Source organism: Lissotriton vulgaris, chromosome 5 (assembly GCF_964263255.1).
Source record: "Lissotriton vulgaris chromosome 5, aLisVul1.2, whole genome shotgun sequence".
Classification (NCBI taxonomy): domain Eukaryota; kingdom Metazoa; phylum Chordata; class Amphibia; order Caudata; family Salamandridae; genus Lissotriton; species Lissotriton vulgaris.
In genome coordinates, this window is record NC_141693.1 from 2,028,544,072 (window position 1) to 2,028,564,739 (window position 20,668).

At 49.4% G+C, this 20,668-nt stretch overlaps 1 protein-coding gene across 10 annotated transcripts in view; it reads right to left on the bottom strand.

The window, feature by feature from the left end:
• Positions 1 to 20,668, bottom strand: part of GOLGA2 (golgin A2) — a 375,277-nt gene that overhangs the window by 205,964 nt on the left and 148,645 nt on the right. For all 10 annotated transcript variants that reach the window (XM_086924918.1, XM_086924916.1, XM_086924923.1 and 7 more), the window contains 2 exons: positions 18,052 to 18,114; positions 17,731 to 17,824 (listed from right to left, as the gene is read on the bottom strand). In XM_086924918.1, the coding sequence (XP_086781044.1) occupies positions 17,731 to 17,824; positions 18,052 to 18,114 (157 nt within the window). The remainder of the gene's footprint in view (positions 1 to 17,730; positions 17,825 to 18,051; positions 18,115 to 20,668) is intronic.

The following is a 20,668-nucleotide window of genomic DNA, read 5'->3' on the forward strand; positions in this document are numbered from 1 at the left end:
GTCAGGAAATAGACCCAGGCCTTATGCCTCTCAGGGCTCTCAAACCTCTGCGGCCTTAAAGAGCGGGAGGCAGTAGCCCCAGGTGCTTGGCACCCTTTGTCCACTCTTCCTCCTGTCAGGTCAGGTATGACATCCTGGCACTGACCCACCAGCCCCAGGCCTGTACCTGGCGGCTGGACCAAAGACTGGGGTGGCCTCTCCCACACCCGGTCCTCCTCCTTGGGGCTCTGTACCCTCCCGCCTGAAGTGGTACCCCCTTCCAGAATTGTCAGGGCACCTGTGGCAGGTGATCTGCACAATTCGCCCACCAGTTCAGGGGTGCTATCCTGCAACTAGGGCACCAGGTCAGGGGGGACACCCTGAACCTGGCCCTTAAACCTAGGGTCTAGACCCTCCAGTTGAACCGGGGTCAGAGACGAGGACTTCCTCCCTCTGCACCCCCTTCCAGAGTACTGCCCACTCCCAACTGGAGTGGTACCCCTAGAAGCGACATGGGCCAGGACACTGATTACAGTGGTCCTGCCCTCCAGGTCAGACAACACCTGAGCCTGGCTCTCCAACTCAGGGACCCAACCCTTCAGTTGAACACTTGCCTGGCGCACCAGGACTTCCTGGGGAGCACGCATGCCCCCCCTGAGGGTGGCACATAGCTCATGTGCCGTGCGACAGTCTGCCTGGTGCAGATCTCCCAACCCCTGTCCATCTGACAGTGCGGGAAGATCCCCCAGGACAGAAGTGGTGTCCCCATGGTCATTCACTGGGGACGCAGCCCTGCTGGCTGGCCCCTGACCCACTTGTTCTTCCACTGGGGACTCCTTCCCCCTCTCGCCCCTCCTTCTGGACTTCTGCACCCTCCCAACTGGAGTGGTACTGCCAGACACCAGAACTACTGGAGCTCTGTTTACAGAGGCTCCACGTTCTCTAGCCACTGGGGGATCCCCCTCAGCGGGGACTCATCCGGACAGCCTAGGCTCCCCACCTGGTGTTCCCTTAAAGAACCATCCAGGCTCTGAGGCCGAGGTTGGGCACTACCGGGACAAAACCCATTTTCACTCCTTCCCCTTAAGGACAGGACGTGAGGCCCTACACCCCTCTCACTACTACAGGACCTAGCTGGGCTACTCTGCGCCACTTCCACCACTCTGGACTGGAAGATACCCGAGCCACTCCCCACAGGATCACACCCCAATGCCTCCCCAGACCCTCTGGAATCCACCACAAGGCCTGCCTCCAATGTCAGCTCCCTGGGGTCAGAGAACTCACTCTCAAACAGGTGTTGGCATAGCTCTGGAAAACTGGGACTTAAAGTATGCTCTCCCACAATTGGATTACACAGCCCCCTAGCAGGGTTAACCAAACTATCCTTCACCTCTCCATCCAGCGCCTCACACACATACTCCACACCATCCTTCTGAGACTGGCCAGACAGTAGCGGACTGTCTGTCACACAACCCACACTCTTCTGGGCGGTCTTTACACTCACCCACCTCAACCATGGGGGAATCCCTCCCACCACTAGGACCATGAACTCCTACGCCAGCTACCCTATTCCCTTCAGGGACGCTGCGCACTACTGGAGCTACCTCATGCCCTTGAACCTCCTGATGTAAGTTAACCCCCTCCAAGTCAGGTGCCTTATCTCTAGGTGCGCGCACTATGCTGTCAGCACTAGATACCTTAATGTTGCTGCCACCATCTGAGCTGGACTCCCCCTCCAACTCAGCAAAGCTCAATCTCTGAGCTACACATATTTCTTGTTGCTGGGCTGAAGCCCTCCTGGCCTCACGCCCCTCGAGCTCCAAGTCAAGTTTCCTCATTCTTAAGTCACGGGCAAGCTGCATTTTCATTTCTTCCAGGGCCAACTTCTTGGTTTCTAGCTCCAGTTGCCCATTTATTTCCAGCTCTGCCAACTTCAATTCATGATCTCGGGTTGCCTGTCTGTCCGCCAGCTCCTCTGGCGACAGACCTCGGCCAGAAACACTGCTACCCAATGGGGAGGTTGCACCCCTCCACTCTGGAGTCAGGGGTCCCTCCAGCTGCTGTTCTGCATCCTCAAATTGAATATCTTTTGCAGGGGCATTCCTTGCCTTGAGCCAGGCCCTCAGCGCCTTTTGGAACTGCTCCTTTCTGGAGAGTCCGGTCATGGAAATGTTCAGATTTTTGCAGAAGCTCTTGAGCTGTTTCCCGGTATAGTTTTCTAGTTTCTCCCAATCACAGTCAATAGAAGAAATGGATGCTGCCTTTTCCATTTTCACTGACACAGGCATGACTTCAAAAACACATGGAGATCTCTTCTAGCAAATCATAAATCCCCCAAAAATCTGTGGCTTAAGTTACTGGACGGTAATCAATGTGCCAGAGTCAACAATCACTGCATGGACACTGCAAATGCAAATTCGCGATCCTCACCGCTGCGTCCAATGTTAGAATTGGGGGTCTCAGGTTGGCACAGGTATGAACTTGTGTCAAGCAGGGACCCTCTCCTCTACGTCAGGGCAAAGGATTACTCCCAGAAATAACCCCTGCTCACCCTCAAGGTAGTGTGGCGCAAGCAGTCTAGGCTAAACTCTGGAGTACATAGGGTTAAACATTTGCAACATCACACACAATGACCACTAACCCACCACACAATGACACCAAACTGTATTTTAGTAAAAATATATCTTTATATATATATTCAACGTAGGCTTGTAAATACAGTCTTGTTACTTTCAATGCGAGGTTCCAGCAACTTGTAAATATGCCACAGTTCTTGAATTGCAGGGTCAGTACTTTAGAATTCTTTCACTCCCTTTAAAATGAGGCCACCGTTCTTAATGTCACACTGGACAGTTTCTTGTAGGAGGTATGAATACTCCTCAACACACCCTCACAATGTTCAGTCTCTTTTAAAAGGTGAGATTACTTCTCAGGACAACTTCGGGCCCTCCAGGCACTGTGCACTACTTAATTCACTGTTTGTTGACGGTCTGGGCCCACTGGGGCGCTCCTGTGCGCTCCGTACGATAGCGGCAAAACGGCCCTACCAAGTCTCACGCATCTCGCGTGAGATGCGCACACTGACGGCCCTACCAACTCTCACGCTTCTCGCGTGAGACGGGGGTACGACGCGAACACTGAACCCAGCAGTACGAGGCGTACCAGCCTCGGGAGAGCTTCAGTACAGCGCGCACAGGCTCAGGGTGAAGCGGAAGGCGTACCAGCCTCAGGAAACACGTGGCGCACTGGATGCGAAGTGCTCCACGAGGCACTACAGTGAAGTGGGAGGCGTACCAGCCTCTAGCGAACAAGCATAAGCGGCAAACAGTTTTAAAAGCGCACTATGAGGCGTGCCAGCCTCGGGGACACAGCAAAACGTTGCGCATCCATTCACAGCGCACAATACCTTGGCTCTTGATGTTGGTTCGGGTCGGACGGCTGTAGGCTGTCGTCCAGCGGGGCGGTGCTGTCCTGGAGGGCGGGGTGACGCGGGGCCACGGGGTCGGTTTCCTTCAGGCTGGCGGTGCTCCGGGGGACACAGGCTCACAAGGGCAGAGTCCTGGGGTCCTGGAGAGGGGTGCAGCGGACTTCGAGGTTTTCTGCAGGGCTTTTCTTCAGGATGCGAACCCGTACTGCTAGTCCGTCTTTTCTGTACTTTCCACGGCGCGGGGGCAGCAGAAGGTGGTGATCGGACCGACAGGTCCTCTGCTTTGCGTTGTTTCTTCCGCTCGGTGAGCCAGTCACGGTGCTGGGGTCAGACAGCGCTGACCTTTGCGGGGCGAGCTGCGGCTCGGCGGCAGGAATTCACGGTGCTCGGCAGGACAAGGGTTAGCACGGGGTCTTTAGGGCAGCGATGCAGGGTCGACAATCCTCAGCAGCAGTTCCTCTTCCAGGGGGGGTAGCGCCCAATGTTCCTGGGGCGCAGTTCAGGGGGCAAGTTCCACAGCAAGCCCTTGGAGATCTCTTAGCAGAGTTTGGCACAAAGTTCAATAAAGCAAAGTCTTTCAGTCTTTCTTCTCCTGCTCTCCTTCAGCAGCGAGGCACCCACCACAGGCCAGTCTCTTGGGGTCAGAGTCAGTACTTCTCCATGCAGCTTCCTGGGTCCTCCTCTTCAGGCAGAGCTTCTTCTTTGCGCAAACAGGATCTGATTTACAAGGAGCAGGGCTCCTATATTTATATGGCATTTCTTTTGTCTTTTCAGGCCAGGGGGGCCTTTGCATAATTTCATTCAGCCTCTGAGCACTTGTTTGGGGTACTCTGGTGTCTTCTTTCAGTGTGAGGGGCAGGCACATCAGACGCTCCGCAGGAGGTGGAGCCAGCATTGTGTGGCCAGGGGCAGCCAGGAGTACCTTGTTGATGGTGCTTCGCCCTTCCTGGTCCAGGTGCAGGCCGAGTCATCAGTCGCCCCCCAGGGGGGCGGAGCCAGCATTGTGGTGGCAGAGCACAGCCTGATTAGAAGCCCAGGGCCACTCCTACCTCCCACTAAGGTGTAATCCTTGCATTCACCACCTGTCATCCCCCAGCCCTGTCACTCACACATCCCAGACAGCAGATACACATACTAGCAGAGGCGGGCTGAAATGGTTAGGCAAGCAAATGCTAACTTCCTAAAAGTAGCATTTGCAAACACAGGATATTAAAATAAACTTTACTAACAGAAGTATTTTATTATTCTGAGTTCAGGCATACTAAACATTATTTTCTACCATGTTCCCTGAGCCTGCTGGGATTATAGAGTGTAATAATTCCTGCAGTCCATCTGGCCTAAAGGGGACAGGTAGCCTTACAATAGTGAAAAACGAATTTGGCAGTAATTCACTATTAGGACATGCCACACACATCAGAGCATGTCCTACCTTACACTTACAATGCACCCTGCCCTAGGGCCTACCATAGGGGTGACTAATATGAAGTTAAGGGAAGGTTTAGGGGCTGGCAAGTGTGTGCACTTGCCCAGCCAGCATGACAGTACCAGACTGCACGCAGGTTCTGCAATGGCAGACCCTAGACACATTTTACAAGGCTGCTTCTGTGGGTGGCGCAACCAGCGCTGCAGGCCCACTAGCAGTATTGGCATTCACCAGCCCTGGCACTTCTGGTGCGCTTTACTGGGGACTGACAGTGAATCCAATAAACCAATCACGGACATCAATTACAGGTACACTTTGTACAGGGAGAGCATATGCACTTTAGCACTGGTCAGCAGTGGTAAAGTGCCCAGAGTCCTAAACCAACAAAAACAGGTCAGAGGAAATATAGGAGGAAAAAGGCAAAAAGTTTAGGGATGACCCAGCAGGAAGGGCCAAGTCCAACAGGCCGATTAGTCGTTCCAATAGGACTGGAGCAATAATGGAAAAGAACTTGGGAGGAACGGGGTCGGTGGGGGAACCAGACTCGATTTTCTGCATAATGGTGGTGACTGCCTTATAGTCACATTTTGCCAGTTTATTCAAGAAATGGGGGGGGGGGGGGGGGGGGGGGGTAAATGTAAATGTATTTGAGCTTATATAGCGCACAGCTACCCGCAGTGGGTTTCCCGGCGCTTGCTTAGGGAACCCGTCCTGGTATTCCCCTGTGAGATAACCCCGGCAGGGTATCCACAAGGTGAAAGTCAGGCATCCCGCCGCGAGGGGCCGTTGTGGAGATTAAGCAAGCTATTGCCCAGTGTCGCAGAGTGTGAACCCGTGAGTCGAGAAGGCACCGGAGCGAGAATTATCGAGTCCGTGGAATTTTTAGCCCAAGACCCGCCGAGGCGGGGAATTGAACCCTGGTCCAGGGCCGATCTCAGCTTGCGGGTCTGCCGCCTCTAACCCCTGAGCCACACTTCTCCAGGGTCAAACACTGGACATGGCAAAACTTCAGGATACATGCTATTCTGTTGGGATATGAGAGAAAGGTGAATAGCAGTAATTTTTTCCTCAAAAAATGTGGATAAGGAGTTGGTCCAGGCTTGAGATGTAGGCATTGATGGCTGGTTACAGGGAGTTGCAAATTCCTTCAGAGCTTGGTAGAGTTCTTTCGAGAAGTTTTCTGACTTATTGATCCGGTCTATTACAAATATTTTTTTTGCCTGTTTTATTTCAAACATGTATCTATGATGTAACTTTTTATATATTTCACGGTCGACCATATCTTTACTTTTCCGCCATTTTCTCTCTGCGGTTCTGCACAGGAATTTTGTTGTTTTGAGTTGGTCAATAAACCCGGGGCAGTTTTGGCCTTGACCTTCACATTACTTTAAGGGGCGATTTTATCTAGTGCAGTCTGAATTGCTTTATCAAAACTTTTGTGCTGCTAGATTTATGTTAGCTTCTGGGCCTATCTGATCTGGGCAGACATGCTTTGTGAACAGGGGCAGAGTGACTTTACGCCACGACCTGCCCCATAGGAGTTCATTTTCTCGCTCTATTTCAGCTGCAGTTATGGGAATCACAAATTTAAGTAGTAGTCTGTCCATGGAAGCGGAGTCGGGGGCTCCACCAATATTCCAGGGGAGTTGGTAAAGAGAAGGTCCAGGGTGTGACCAGCACTATGTGTGGGACCCGCGACCAACTGAGTGAGGCCAAGAGTACTCCTATTGGAGATCAATTTCTCAGTATCAGCATTCGATCGCATTTCTGCGTGACAGTTGAAATCTCCAATTAGGAGAAAATAGTCTGAGGCTGGTACATGCGGCGCAAGGGTCTCCAGGAGTCTGTCTGTGAAATAACCTTTTGCTCCAGGGGGCCGATAGACAAGGGCCCCTCTCCAGGAGCCATTTGGAGTGCTATTGATCTTAAAAATGCTAATTTCTGCATGGTTATGGGTGAGGCTCTCTAAAACAGAGATGCTTAGATTGTGTACAGAGGCAATTAACAGGCCACCGCCTCTAGTCACTTTCCTATCTGTTCAAATTACTTTGTAATGTGAAGGAATAGCAATGTGCACATCTGGGGAGGCATACTCATGTAGCCAAGTCTCCGTCACAAAACAGATATCGGGGGCTTCTTGATCTAAAAGGCTCCATATCTCAACTGAATGTTTGGGAATGGAGCAAGCATTAAAATAGATTGTGCTAAGCTGGCTAGGAGCACTGGGCTGATTTGAACGTTGGGATGTGACAGCCTTCTCAGTTCTGTCAGTTCTGACGGGTTTGACTACACACAAGATTTCTGGGGTGCTAAGTATTTCATAAGCAAGTGCATCACTAAGTTCAATGCAAGGTGTATTTAGATCTTTAATTTCTTTACTTGAATATTTATAACGCGCCATATTACCCTTAGATTGTATATATGCTAAAAAGAACCTACTGGAGAACAGGAAAAAAAGATTCAGGAGTCCTGGCTCTGGCGGGGATCAGGCGCAGACGAGCTTGCCTTTGGCATGCCGCTGGGCGCGTCCGCGCCCTTCTCCTGTTGAAATAGGAGGAGGCGTGAAGAGGCTGGAGCGCTACCTGCAGCTTTCGGCAGTCCGACCGGAAGCAGTGGAAGCCCGAAATGACCCTCCGTACAAACAGCACAAGCCGTGACGGATCGGGGTCGCGGGTAGTTACCAAGATGAGAAGTAATGATGGAAACAAAAACAATGCAACTGGTGTATGCAGCGAAATCAGTGTGATTTTAAAAATATAGCATATACAATGCGTGTCCCCACAGCCAGGATTATAACAGCTGACTTGATTGTGGCCAGGATTACCTTTGCGCTAAATGTTAGAAACAGCGGGTCATCAAGATGACAGAGTGCTGGCATGCCGCCTTTGTGAGTTTCTCCAGGCCACTTGCTGTACTCAGCAACTGGCGCCCACCAGTTCTGACCCCCACTCTGGCGGGAAGACTGGCGGGAAATCCTACGTCAGAAAGGGGGGTGTGCCAGCCAGTGCCAACCCCACCCCTCAGGTGGAAGAGGCCAGGTGAAGCACACCCCTGGGATCCGGCCATCTTGAGGATATTGAGCCCTGCCCAATCACAACTAGGCTCCTGCCCCCTTCCCAAAGGAGAGGAGCAGGCTAGGGGGTGTAACCACTCCAGGAGAGGGACCCATTGGTCCCTGCCCTTGCCCTACCTGTAACGCCCATAGATTTAGTATTTAGGGGCACCCTGAACCTTATTCCTTAGATCCAGATTCCGAAACAAGAAAGAAGAAGAAGACCTGCTGTGTAGCAGCTAAGAAGAGGAAGACACCAACTGATTTGGCCCCAGCCCTACCGTCCTGTCGACCCTCGAACCTGCTCCTGCTAAACCCGGCATCTCCAGTGGTCAGTAACCTCAAAAACCCCAGAGGACCTGACTGCCTTGTGACTCTTCCTCGGTCTCCCACGAGCAGTGGTACTGCTGAAAGCAAGTAACAAGACCTGGCATCAGCCCGGAACAGCGAACCCTGCACACTCTGCACCCGCCAAGCCTGGCCTATGCTGGAGTGAACCAAGACCCTGAGGACATCCCCCCCGGCGATTCTGATTTGGAATCCAGTGCCAAAGGACCCTCATCAATTACACCTGCAGCCTCATGACGAAGGACCCCCGCAACTGCGACCAGCAGCGGGTACGATTTCCCGACCTCAAAAGATGCCCCTGCACCCTGTGCCCCACGGCCCCCTGTGCCCAACTCCGGGGTGCCTACTTATCCTCCAAGATCCCAACTTACCCCTCGAAGTGTTGGTCGCTCCAGAAGATCCTCCGTCCCCGAGCCTGCAGCCTTTGTTCCCTTTTCAAGATCTCCGTTGAATAACATTGAGCGCACGATGGCTCAAAAGGGTACAGAGCAGGAATATCGTCGTAAAAATATCGACTAACCTAAATATCGCTGCAAAAATATCTACAGGAAGAAATATCGATGACAAAAATATCGTCTGACCAGAATATCGACAGACAGGTAAGTAATATCGTTAACATTAATATAGTTGTAATAAATATCGTTTACAAAAACATAGTTTACAATAATATCGTTTTTTAAATAATTATAAGTAATGTAGTGTTTTTAATGAATATTTGTAGTCAAAGTAGTATTTTTAGTAGTATATTATTATTTAGTAATGTATTTTCAGTTGAATTTAGTATTAATAGTTCCGTAGCTCGTTGTGGGTTTATAGGGGAGTAGGGTGGGAAGTAATTTAAATATAATGAAATAATACATTAATTAATGTTTTAAATGAATATAAATAGTGTAATAAATAATAGTTAATTAATTTCAATTAGTTAATTGAATAATAATTATGTAATTTATTATGTTAATTTTTTAATTAATTTTAGGTGTGTGTACAGGATTTTTTTAGTGAAAATGTTTTTGGGTAAAGGGGTATTTTTAGGGTTCAGGGTCAGTTTTCAGTTTTTGGGTAAAGGGGTATTTTTAGGGTTCAGGGTCAGTTTTCAGTTCTTGGGTAAAGGGGTATTTTTAGGGTTCAGGGTCAGTTTTCAGTTTTTGGGTAAAGGGGTATTTTTAGGGTTCAGGGTCAGTTTTTGGTTTTTGGGTAAAGGGGTATTTTAATTATATGTATGTATTATTGTTGTTATATAAAGTAATGTGTAAAATCAATTTATATATCCACATTTATTAAGTTTATAATTAAAAAGTGTAGTAAATTTTTTTGAAATAGTTAAAAAATAAAAGTAATGTAATGTATTTTGTTAATAGTACTTATATTTATTTATTATTTAATGTAATTTTAATTATTTTAAAAAGTCGATATTTTTTACATCTATATTAATTACAACGATATTTTGGAGTCGATATTTATGTACTTACCTGTTTAAGTATAGGGTGTCGATATTTTTGTAAACGATATTTTTACAACGATATTTATGTCAGCTATATTTTTGTAATCGATATTTTAACACCCTACCGCTCAAAAGCACCCTGCACCCAGCCGCCCGAGTGCCCCTGGTAGTGCAACCTGTACCCCATCACACTTCCCCAGAGTGGGGGTCAGAACTGGTGGGGGCCAGTTGCTGGGTACAGCAAGTGGTCTGGAGAAGCTCACAAAGGCAGAATGCCTTTGAAGCTTCCCCATAACATCCTGGAGGAGGAGGCTTAGCACCTCGTCCCAGGATGTGCATTTTTGCAGGCACGCGGAGCTCCCCACCCAGGGGCCAGGAACATGTCTGATGTGTGGCAGCATAGGCAGCATAGGCAGCCACTCAGACAAGACGTGGATTGTAGGTTTAGGTTTCAGGGGGCATCTCTAAGATGCCTCTGTAGTGCATTTTACATTAAATCCCACACTGGCATCAGTGTGGTTTAATGTGCAGAGAAGTTTAATATCAAACTTGTCAGCCTTCAATGTACCCATTATGGTGCTGTGGAGTTCGTAATGACAACCTCCCAGCACCATATACTCTTAATGGCATTAATGCACTTACAGTGCTTAGTAGTGGCTCTCCGCGTGACCCAGCCCCAGTTAAGATCTTAAAACAGGTAGCACCCACCATTCTTGCTCCAAGGGTGAACCTGATCAATGCCTCACTAGCAGACGGAACGGTACCTCCTTGCTGGAAGAAGGCGGTGGTCAGGGCTTTACTCAAAAAACCCAACCTTGACCCCCAAAACCTGGCCAACTTCAGGCCGATTTCGCTTCTTCCATGTATCAGCAAGATGGCTGAAAAATTTATCAACAGCCAATTACCTGGAATCCAACGAACTGCTCAAACCCTCAGAAACAGGTTTTCGCCCGGGCCAGGGCACTGAAACAGCAATGGTGGCGGTTGTAGAAGAGGCTAGGAAGATCATTGATGCAGGAGGATCAGTGGCAGTGATCCTCCTGGATCTTAGTGCAGCCTTCGACACCGTCAACCACCAGATCCTGGCTCAGCGGCTCAGAGACCTTGGTATTTCAGGGTCTGCCGTGTCATGGTTAAAATCATTCCTTCACCACCGCTCCTTCCAGGTGGCGGAGGGTGATTACATTTCCGAGGAGACCCCTATACGCTGCGGAGTGCCGCAGGGCTCGTCGTTGAGCCCAACGCTCTTCAACGTATACATGTCTCCTCTTGAATAAATTGTCACCCCCCCCCACGGAATTAAACTTAACATACGCGGATGACACCCAGCTGGTTGTCTCTCAGCCAGGAGGAAAACTCTACCATCAATTTGCACTCCTGCCTGGGGGATATAGTCAGCTGGATGGATAGGTCCCAGCTGAAACTCAACAGCGACAAAACTGAGATAATGGTGATGGGTAATCAGTCTCACTTCCGTCTGGAATGCTTGTGGCCCCGTGTATGGGCCCCCCTCCAACCCCAAAATCAGACATCAAAAGCCTCGGGATATGGCTTGATCAAAATCTCACCTTGAACACCCAGGCAAGGAAAACGGCAGGACTCTGCTTTGGTCTCTTGCGCACCACCCGCAAAATTCTCCCGCTGCTTCCCTTTCAGTCAAGAAAGCTTCTTATACATGGCCTTATCCTGTCCAGACTGGACTACGGAAATGCCCTGTATCTCGGCGCACCGAACAAAGTTACAAGAAAGCTCCAGGTAGTGCAAAATGCTGCTGCTCGGATTCTTACTGACACCAAGAATCGTTGCACGGCCAAACCAGCCATCAGAGCACTACACTGGTTGCCCATCTTGCAAAGAGTGCAGTTCAAGGCCCTCTGTTTAACTCACAAAATTCTCCATGGAAAAGCCCCCCCTGTCCTTCAAGACCTCATCGTTCCCTACACTACCTCCAGAAAGCTCCGCTCTTCTAATACTCATCTAACCTTGCCACCCAGGATTAAGAGATCACGCTCTGGAGGCAGGCGTTTCTCTTATAACGCCTCTAAGTTGTGGAACACACTCCCTCCTGACCTCCGCGCCCAACCCAACCTCTTGCCTTTCCGGAAATCTCGAAAGACTTGGCTGTTCCCGTAACTCCGCTCTCCAGTTCTCGCCTGATATTCTGTCAGCGCTGGGACGCTTTCGGGCAGCCATGCGCTTTAGAAATATTTTAACATAACATAACAGGAATGGCCCTGGGTACTGTAGGGGCACAGAGCTCATGCACCTGTGCCCACACCTCTGGCATAGTTCACCCAGCTAGAGGGGTGACTGAAGTATGCCAGGGCAGTGGGTTCTGTGGGCATGGCACACAGGGATGTGTGCCACGTCTACTGTTTAGTTCTGTAAGTGCTGCAGCCCTCGAGGGTCTTCTCTGGTCATAATGCCCTGGGTGCCTAGGGTACCATTTACTAGGGGCTGACAGGTGGCCAGAGATGCCAATTGGGTTTAGGTTTTAGTACAGTTTTTAGGGAAGGAACACAGGCCTTGGGTACCTGATTGGCAGGGACCCAGGCTACACCAAGGAAAAGTGCATCAGGTATCAGGCAAAAAGTGTGGGGGGTACTGCAACAGAAACTCACCTTCTCACAGTCACCCCATGCCCTGGGCCCATTTGGCACCAGAGCTTGCAAAGAGTTAGCTAGTCAGAAGGCGTGGCAAGCTTACAGGCTAGTCAGACCCCTTAACTGGGCCACTTGAAGTGGACAGTCAAAGAAGGGATTCTCCATTTTGGTTTTGGTGAAACTAACAAATCTGGGTCAAGATTATGCCCACTCCTCGCAGGAAGGGGTCATTTAGGGGGTGTAGCACCCCATGGGTAGGTAGCTCATTGGCTATGACCCTACACTTCACTAAAGACCCCAAAACTCAGTATTCAGGCCCCCCCACCCCCCCACCCCCTGACACCAGACAGACCGATTCATCTACCTGGGAACAGAAAAAGGACAAAGAAGAGTTGACACCGCAAGAACAGAGGACTGGCTCGGAAATTGGCACCAATGCCTGCCTGGCTGCTGGTAACCCCGACAACTACGGGATCAACTCGTCCAGAAGCTGCACATGCTTCCCAAACCCTTGGATAACTGTTCAGCGCTTCAACAACCTTGCAGCATCCCCCTTGGGAATGAGAAGCCATCCCCCTGCATCTGCAGGACACAACCGCACTTGTCCAATGCACCATTTTGCTGCCATCGGGCCTATCGAGGGAGAATCTCACCAGGAGGATGCCACTGTTGTTCCATTAGGTCAGGCCCATCTCTCCAGTGAGTTTCGAGGCACTAGACGCTCTAGGAGCCTCCCAGCACCAGTATCCTGGGTACCAGAGCAACTGCCACAACCAAGGCATGTTAAGTGTCCAGCTGGACTCTACCGCTACATAAGCTGACCTGCCGACGCTGGACTTCAGGACTGATGAGGCCCACCCAAAGAGTGGCCCTGCCACCCCGCTTTCTTTCCCTCTGCAGGTCACCCAAAAACTGCAAGAGACTCAAAAGACCGCCAGACAAAACACCTCTGCACCCGAGCCCCCTCGACCGAGCTCATGTAAACAGACTGTCCCCTTGCTACAGAGACAATCATGAGCCGAGCCCCCCTTTAGGTTCTGCCGGAGTTGTCCCCACTTGCAGCCTTTTTGTTACAGATACCCCCATTGACTTTAACATGTAGGGCTCAAGGCCAACAACACATCCAGCATCTCTGCACCGGACACACCTGGGCAGGTAAACCCAAACTGCTAATGGTTCTTTGGAACAAGGCCCCTAAGCACCTGAAGACCTTAAAGGCACCTTCAACAACCCTTTGTGAGTGTATGTATACAGTGTATGTTCCTCCCATAGGATAACATTACAGCGTTCGAGGCTTAAACCTCAAAAACCTATTCGCGCATTTTACTGTAAAATCTATATCTCCAAAAGTACTTACCCGATTCCGGTTATCTTGGGGTCTAAAATTATATACGAATCTGTATTATTTTTCTAAACCGGTCTCGAATTTCTTCTGAGTGTGTGTCTCATTTATTGACTGTGTGCAACAAATGCTTAACACTCCCTTCTGATAAGCCTAAGCTGCTCGTCCTTTTTATGTAAGCCCAGGAAACCAATAAAGGTCGACTGGACTTTTTGCATTGTGTGCCCTACATTGGTACCACAACATAAAGAGCCAGCTTCCTGACTGCTCACCATCCAGATCTCAATAAAGGTTTTTTGAAAAAAGAAAAAAAAAGTAGTGGAACACCCCTAGCCAAGACCATAACAGCAGTCTTCGCTCTGGTTGAATGAGCTCTAAGGCCCTAACAAGGATCCTCTTTGGCCAAAGACTACCACAATTTTAAGAAGAGAACAATCCATCTGGGTGGATAGGGTCAGTCTCTGGACCGCCTGTCCCCTCTTTGCACCAGAGAACACCACAAAGGGATAGTTGTCCGCTAAGCGTGTCCTGGTTTGGTTGATGTAAAAGTTGAGGGTGCTCTTGGATGACGATTTCCTTCTTTAGAGGGATGTGGCAAGGAGAAAAGCAGGGAGCTGAAAGACTGCCCCACACAGAAGGGCAACACCACCTACAGTATAACAGATGCCCAAATCCAAAGCACTAGCTTGTCCAGGAGGAAGGTGGTATATGGTGGTTGCATCAACAGTGCTTACAATTCACCAACACGGCAGGCAGAAGTAATTTCAATGAGGAAAACTGTCTTATGGCCCAAATCTCAGTGAATAGATATGCACAGGCTTACAAGGCGTGCACAACAAGGAGGTAAGAACAAAGCTAAGGTCCCACTGCAGCATAACAAAAGTTGCAGGGGGAAACTTATGTAAGCACTTTGAAAAGCACATTACAACTGGTGCCAGAGACAGTGCTGAGCCCACATCTGTCAACGGGCATGAGACAGCAGCAGAATACACAAAGCCGAGAGACCACAAAGTTTCAGAACCATGCATACAGGAACTCAGGACAGAGCATCAAATAGCGGAAGTAGCACCAGCCACCTCTTCCCTCTGGTATTTTCTCTATTGCTCTGTCAGTAATGACTGGATCTCTTGGGCACAAATGTAGGCATGCTCTGACGAAGCCTGGATGAAACAGGAGAACTGGAGGGAGGGGATGACAAAAAGGGAAGGGCACTGCGTTGACAGAATCTGCAAGACCAACCGGTCGGAAGTAATTGTGTGCCATTTGGGCAGGTAAAAATGTATTCTGCAACCCACTGGCTGCAAGTAACGGTCTAAGAGCGAATCAGAACAGTTTGGTGCCTTTGGCAGCAGGTGAAGAGGAAAACTAGAGCTGAGCAGATTACTGTCTCTGGCGATAAGCCAGGCCCTGAAAGTAACCTCTTAACTTATCGAATTAATGGTGAAACTAGCAGGTCAGAGTCAGTAAGTACAAGATGTAAGCCATAGTATGGCTATCTTTGAACCATTCCAGAGCAGAATCTGCCTTATCCCCAAACACCCTAGAGTCAAACGCCATGCCTGTGAGGGGTCTCTGCATGTCCCTGGCGAAACCCTTGCCTCGCATCCAGGCATGTCAGCAAATAATTACACCACTGCACATAGTGTGGCCTAGGCAGTCTGTGGTGTCCAGACTGCCAAGCAAGTTCTTTTTGGCTGCATCCTGTCCATGATGGATCATGTGGGCGAACGTTTTCCGAAACTCCGTCTCAGATGGTGAAGGAGAGTACCTCATTGCCAAGTGCATCCTTGCATTTAAATCCCTATCAGGTGGAGCAGTAGGAAAAGCATTTAGGTTTACTTTTCTGGCTGAAGCATACGCCACACGCCTTTCAAGGGAGCGATAAGGAAACAAAAAGGCTGTGTCACCACAACATGTCTGTGGTGTCTTGCTAGGTGGCGCCGATCAGGGCTTTACTTGTGCAGCAGACACAGCATTCATCAAGGCTTCACTGAAAAGCAGGAAGTGCTCTAAAAACATTTGGCCAGGTTGTAAAATTCCTATTAGTATATTAGCCTTAGTTTCTATAGTAGGCAACTTAACTTCCAGAAACTCTCCTACTCTGTGTGCAACCGTAGCAAAGAAAGCCCTTTCTTCAGAGAGAGGCACTAATTTCAGGAGAGGTATCGCGTCCACCGGCATCCTGGTGGTCTTGGTAAAGCCTATCCTCAGCGTAGTGCAGGGAAAAGTTGTCAGCCCCTTCGTCATCCTCTTTATGAGCTTCGTGAATTTCCTGTACCTCATTGTGGGGAGACATTGAGGCCTTGAGCCACTCAAGATATTGGTGCCAAGGCACAGGCAGATGATCTTAAAGCCCCATTGGCTGAGCCTTGGTCGGACATCGGCACCAGAATACAATCCGGAATGGAGCAAGGTCACACAGAGGCCAAATGGGGCCAGCTTGCACCAGGAAAATGCCTGCCGGTGGGACTAAATGGGAGGACCTCTGCAAATCCACAGACTGAAGGGACTCCAGGGTGAATGCTCTGAAAGATTTCGGGAAGACCTCACAGATGGCTCGGGAAACTCTGGTGCATTGGCTCCACTTGCAGAATGAGGTCGGAATCGGTCTTTCAGTATTGAGTCCTTAGAATGTTGACTATTCAACTCTCCTTGTGGGAATGACAGGGAAGGTCGGAACTTATCCTTCTATGTTGCCTTCAACTTAACAGAGGACGCACACCTGGAGTTGGAATGGCCTTCCTTCCAATACGGAGTGATGTACTATTTTGACTCACACTCTCGGATGGCGTTCGGATGCATCAGAGAGCACTTGTTCCATGACTTGAAACTGTGCTTGTATGCAAGATACCAAAGGCAGATGCTGTGCAGGTCCGTGAGGGACATCTACTTCTTTCAGGTACTAAATCTGTATTTTTTGGGGTAGTGATCTCTAGCACACTGTTTTTCTGGGAAGAAATAAAATACCTGGAGGTCGGAGGGCACAGTCAAATTTGTTAGAGCTGCTGTGGTTCTGCATCAAAGGACACAGAAAAAAGGACCTGACTTCAGCATGGATGGAGCCTATACAAGGCTCCGTACTGCCACTTCCAGATGCAAGACGAAGACACCACAGAGTCTAATGGTGCTAACTACTGGCGGATTGCACCGCTGCTGGAAAAGCTTCTGAGTGTAGCCAGGCACACGGGGAGTTCAAAAAGCAAGCAATCTGCAGTTTAGAATATCCATTAGAAACACATGGGGAGACAAGGCGACCGTGCGTGCAAGTGGAGACGTCCCGGATGGCCAACAGTAGTCCAGCACAAAGACCGCCACCATCATTCTCCATCCTAATGGGACGAGATTGGCGCAGGTTAGGCTTTAGTCCTGGGACAATATCTGGGTAGAAATGATATATATATCCGCTGTACACCAAAGGGAACGGGTTGAGTAGGATATGGAGTTCTGCAGGCAAACACTACTCATGAGCTCCATCAGCTAATCACTACGTAATGTACTAGCAAGTCGATCTAAGCTCCTTACTGTGCGGGCGGTCAATCTGAAGATGGTTATGTGAGAACCTGGCACAAAAAAATATCCATGATGTTAAAAATTTGCATCACCGATACGTTGGTTCAGACACATTAGAAAGTGAAGAGCCAGTAATACCAGATCTTAATTAAAGTCTTACAGAAAGTTAGACCCGGTACATTATTTAGTCAATAAACTTACGTAATGCAACAATCAGTAAAGGAGAGCACCTACAAATTGAGGTGGAATGCATGAAAAACGGAGAACTCTGCCTATGTGGATGCCTTATGCTAGAAACTTTACTCCCTTTTGACTGTTTTGTAGTTACTGCAACAGACTGCACAAGCCCTACTTACAGCTGTTTAATACACACTACGTTAAGCACTGGACAGACTTCGAAGGATTTAAAAAGCTTATGTCTTAGTTTAAGCATCTGACAAACTCTAAGGGGCAGAAGACAAATAAGGCTGAAACATTGAGGATTTAGGACCTTTACTGATGAAGCTCTGAAACCCATAACAAGCGTGCGCTTCTTTGAATACATCTACTGGGAAACATGATTTCAGATTCACAAAACAAATCTCTTAAGGACTGAATGGTCCTACCAGCCTTCTGTCGAGCTGCCTGCTGCGTATGGGAAAGGGCGGTTTGCAGTTCAGACTTCTCAGAAACCAGAATTCCAATTGTTTGAATATGAACCTAGAAGAACAAATCAAAAAGGCTTTAGTTCAAGACCAACAAGGGCAGGGGGTGCGAGGGGTGGGAGAGAGAGAGATAGGAAAACCACAATCAAATGGAAAGAAGTGACTACATGTGTGAGTCAGAGTACATGAGCCATTGGCCATGGAGAGAGGATGGATATGCTTTAGCAATGCACAGTGTTCCACTGCCCTCCCAGCACCTGATACAAAAGGTAAGGAAGTCACCTGTAGCTGCTCTCGGAGGGCCCCTTGCTCTTTGGTGAATCGCTGTTCAAATCCCTTCCTTTCCTGTGAAATAAATCAGACATCAGTTTATTTGGTTTAATATACTAAATATGAATCATTTAATCACTGAGTGCATATATAAGAGGCTGGTTGGTGCCCTCTCTGACAGAGTAGGAAACTGCACGCGTCATGAAAATGCTGTCGTGCTGACAAAGCTATGGGACAGTGCATACGCAATGTAAAACAGGTTTTCTGGAGCCCGGCAAGAAGATTCCCAGGTAACAGGACATCTACAATGGTCAAAGTAACGAGGTCTTTGAATCACACTCAAATGCTTCCTGACTCAAAGCATGAGAGGGAGAAAGGAAGCTGACTGCATTAAGGGCACAGAAGGACTTCACACATATACAGGAGCGTGGCACAAAGGGCTAGTCGCAGGGGACGCTGAAAAGCTGGCCCTGTACAAAAAACGCCACAGAAAAGTTCAAACAACAAGATTGGCAAGAAAGGATGAGCGAGAATGGCAGACAGAAATGATCAGAAGGAAGTAAAATGGACGTTAGACAGAACCCCGGGGTAGAACAATAAGCAAGGAAACTGAAGGAACTGTGGACAATAGAGACAAACAACAACAATTGAAAGATGATAAAAAGGAATGTCTTTAAACAATCCCTCAAAGCAGAGCACAATGAAGAACACAAAGACTTATCCCCCAGCACTAAGTTTAACAAAGTGTGTCACACATACAACTTGAGACACACGGGGCAGAGAGAATTTCATACAGATCAGAACCTCAACATGGGAGACAAAGATAATGGAAAGGGGCGACCATTCGGTCCCCCCGAACGTATGGACGGGTGCCCCGATCCCCCCGGGAAACCATTTTGGGCGGGAGGCGTGGCTCGGCTGGTATGCCCAAAGTGGCGTAGCCGGGGCGCGCCCTTTCCCGCACAGGAGGGGTTGTCCTAGACACCCGCACGGAAGACCGCGCCCAGTGGGCGTACCCGAGGAGGGTCCCCGCCCTCCCACAGACGGATAAATAGAGCGGGAATCCGAAGAAGCGTCCTCTTGTTTCTGTGCTCTGAAGGCTGCACCACTCGATTGCTGGTGAGCCCTCGACGGAACAAGCGGCAATTTTGAGAACTTGTGATCTTGTTGTTTCTCTTTCAGTTACCCGGAGGACGAAGGATCTGGGCCCTGGTTGATCGACTAGGCGGGATAATCGAAGCTATGGCCGGCAAGAAGGCGGGAAAGAGCTCCGAGTTGGAGAAGGTACTGCGGACCTTGTCGAACAGAATGGCGATTATGGACCGAAAAATCTGTAAAGTTGAGTCGATCGGTCGAGGTCTGGCCGAGGTCAAAAAGCAGTTAGCGGCCCAGAACAACCCCTCAGGCCGTCCTAAGAAAGTAATAGGCCCGGCCTTGCCGGGAGGTATCCCTGAGGGATGTATGACGTTACAACGCATACTTTTACCACGCATACCATTACAACGCGGTATTTACAATGCATACCGTTACAACGCATAGCGCTTAGAGGTGCTGGATAGTGGTAAGTATAATTTTATATTCCAACTCCAGTCCCCGTGGATACTAGGGAAGGTGTTGGATATAAAATTATACTTATTCCCTATCCTAGAGCGCCCCCCAGCGCAATGCGTTGTAATGGTATGCGTGGTAATGCCTGCGTTGTAATGGTAGTGCGTGGTAAAAACTTCGTTGTAACAGTTGTATACCATCCCTGAGGGTAGGGGGAAGCGTATTAAGAGGAGGGCGGCTTCCGGGGAGGATCCAGTTCCAGAGACGCCCCCAGTCGCCCCCATCGCACCAGCAGGCTCCCCGGTACCAAACCCAGATTTAGGCCTACCAATTCCGGTTGTAATTACCCCTGTTAACGAGGAGGAGATGCCCCCGGAACTGGCCATCCAGTTAGCGGCAGTGTTACCCTGGCTCAAGAAGAAAGCGGGGGGGGGGGGGCAGTGGTCGGTGGGGACCCGGCCGAGGAGGCTAGGCTTATAATTGAGCAGTTGCGGCAGTCGAGGGAAGCCGGGACGGCGAATGTTCCTTTTGTTCCCCCACAGGTGGCGCCAGGAGTACCTACGATTCGCTGGGAAGGGGCAGCAGACACGACGATTGCACCCGGTAAGCAACCATTGCCAATGGCAGGGGAGGGTTCATTACCTTCAAGGCGCGAAAGGGTGACCCAGCACATCCCTGCGGCCACAAAAGAAATGATATGGGGGAAAAGTATGTGAATATGTTTTCGTTGTTAACTGACCATCGCGAGATGGAATATGCAAAATCCCAGAAAGATTTATGGCACCCCAGTGTATGGCGGGCCAAGATGGCGGAATTTAGGGTCGATGAGACCGTTGCGAACTGGGTAAAAGCCTTTTCGATATTTACTGCAGTCATGGGTGAACGAAAGCCGGAAGTGATGACCGAGTTGTCCTGTTATCAGAATAGGATTATGGATTTTTATACCATGTATGGGGGGGACGAGTGGAAAGGATATGACATGAAATTCCGAAAAGCGAAAGAGTTTGATGCAACGTTGACCTGGGATTGCCTCGACTCGGTGTCATGGCACAAGCAGCTCTTGCCTGGTGCGGCGGGTACG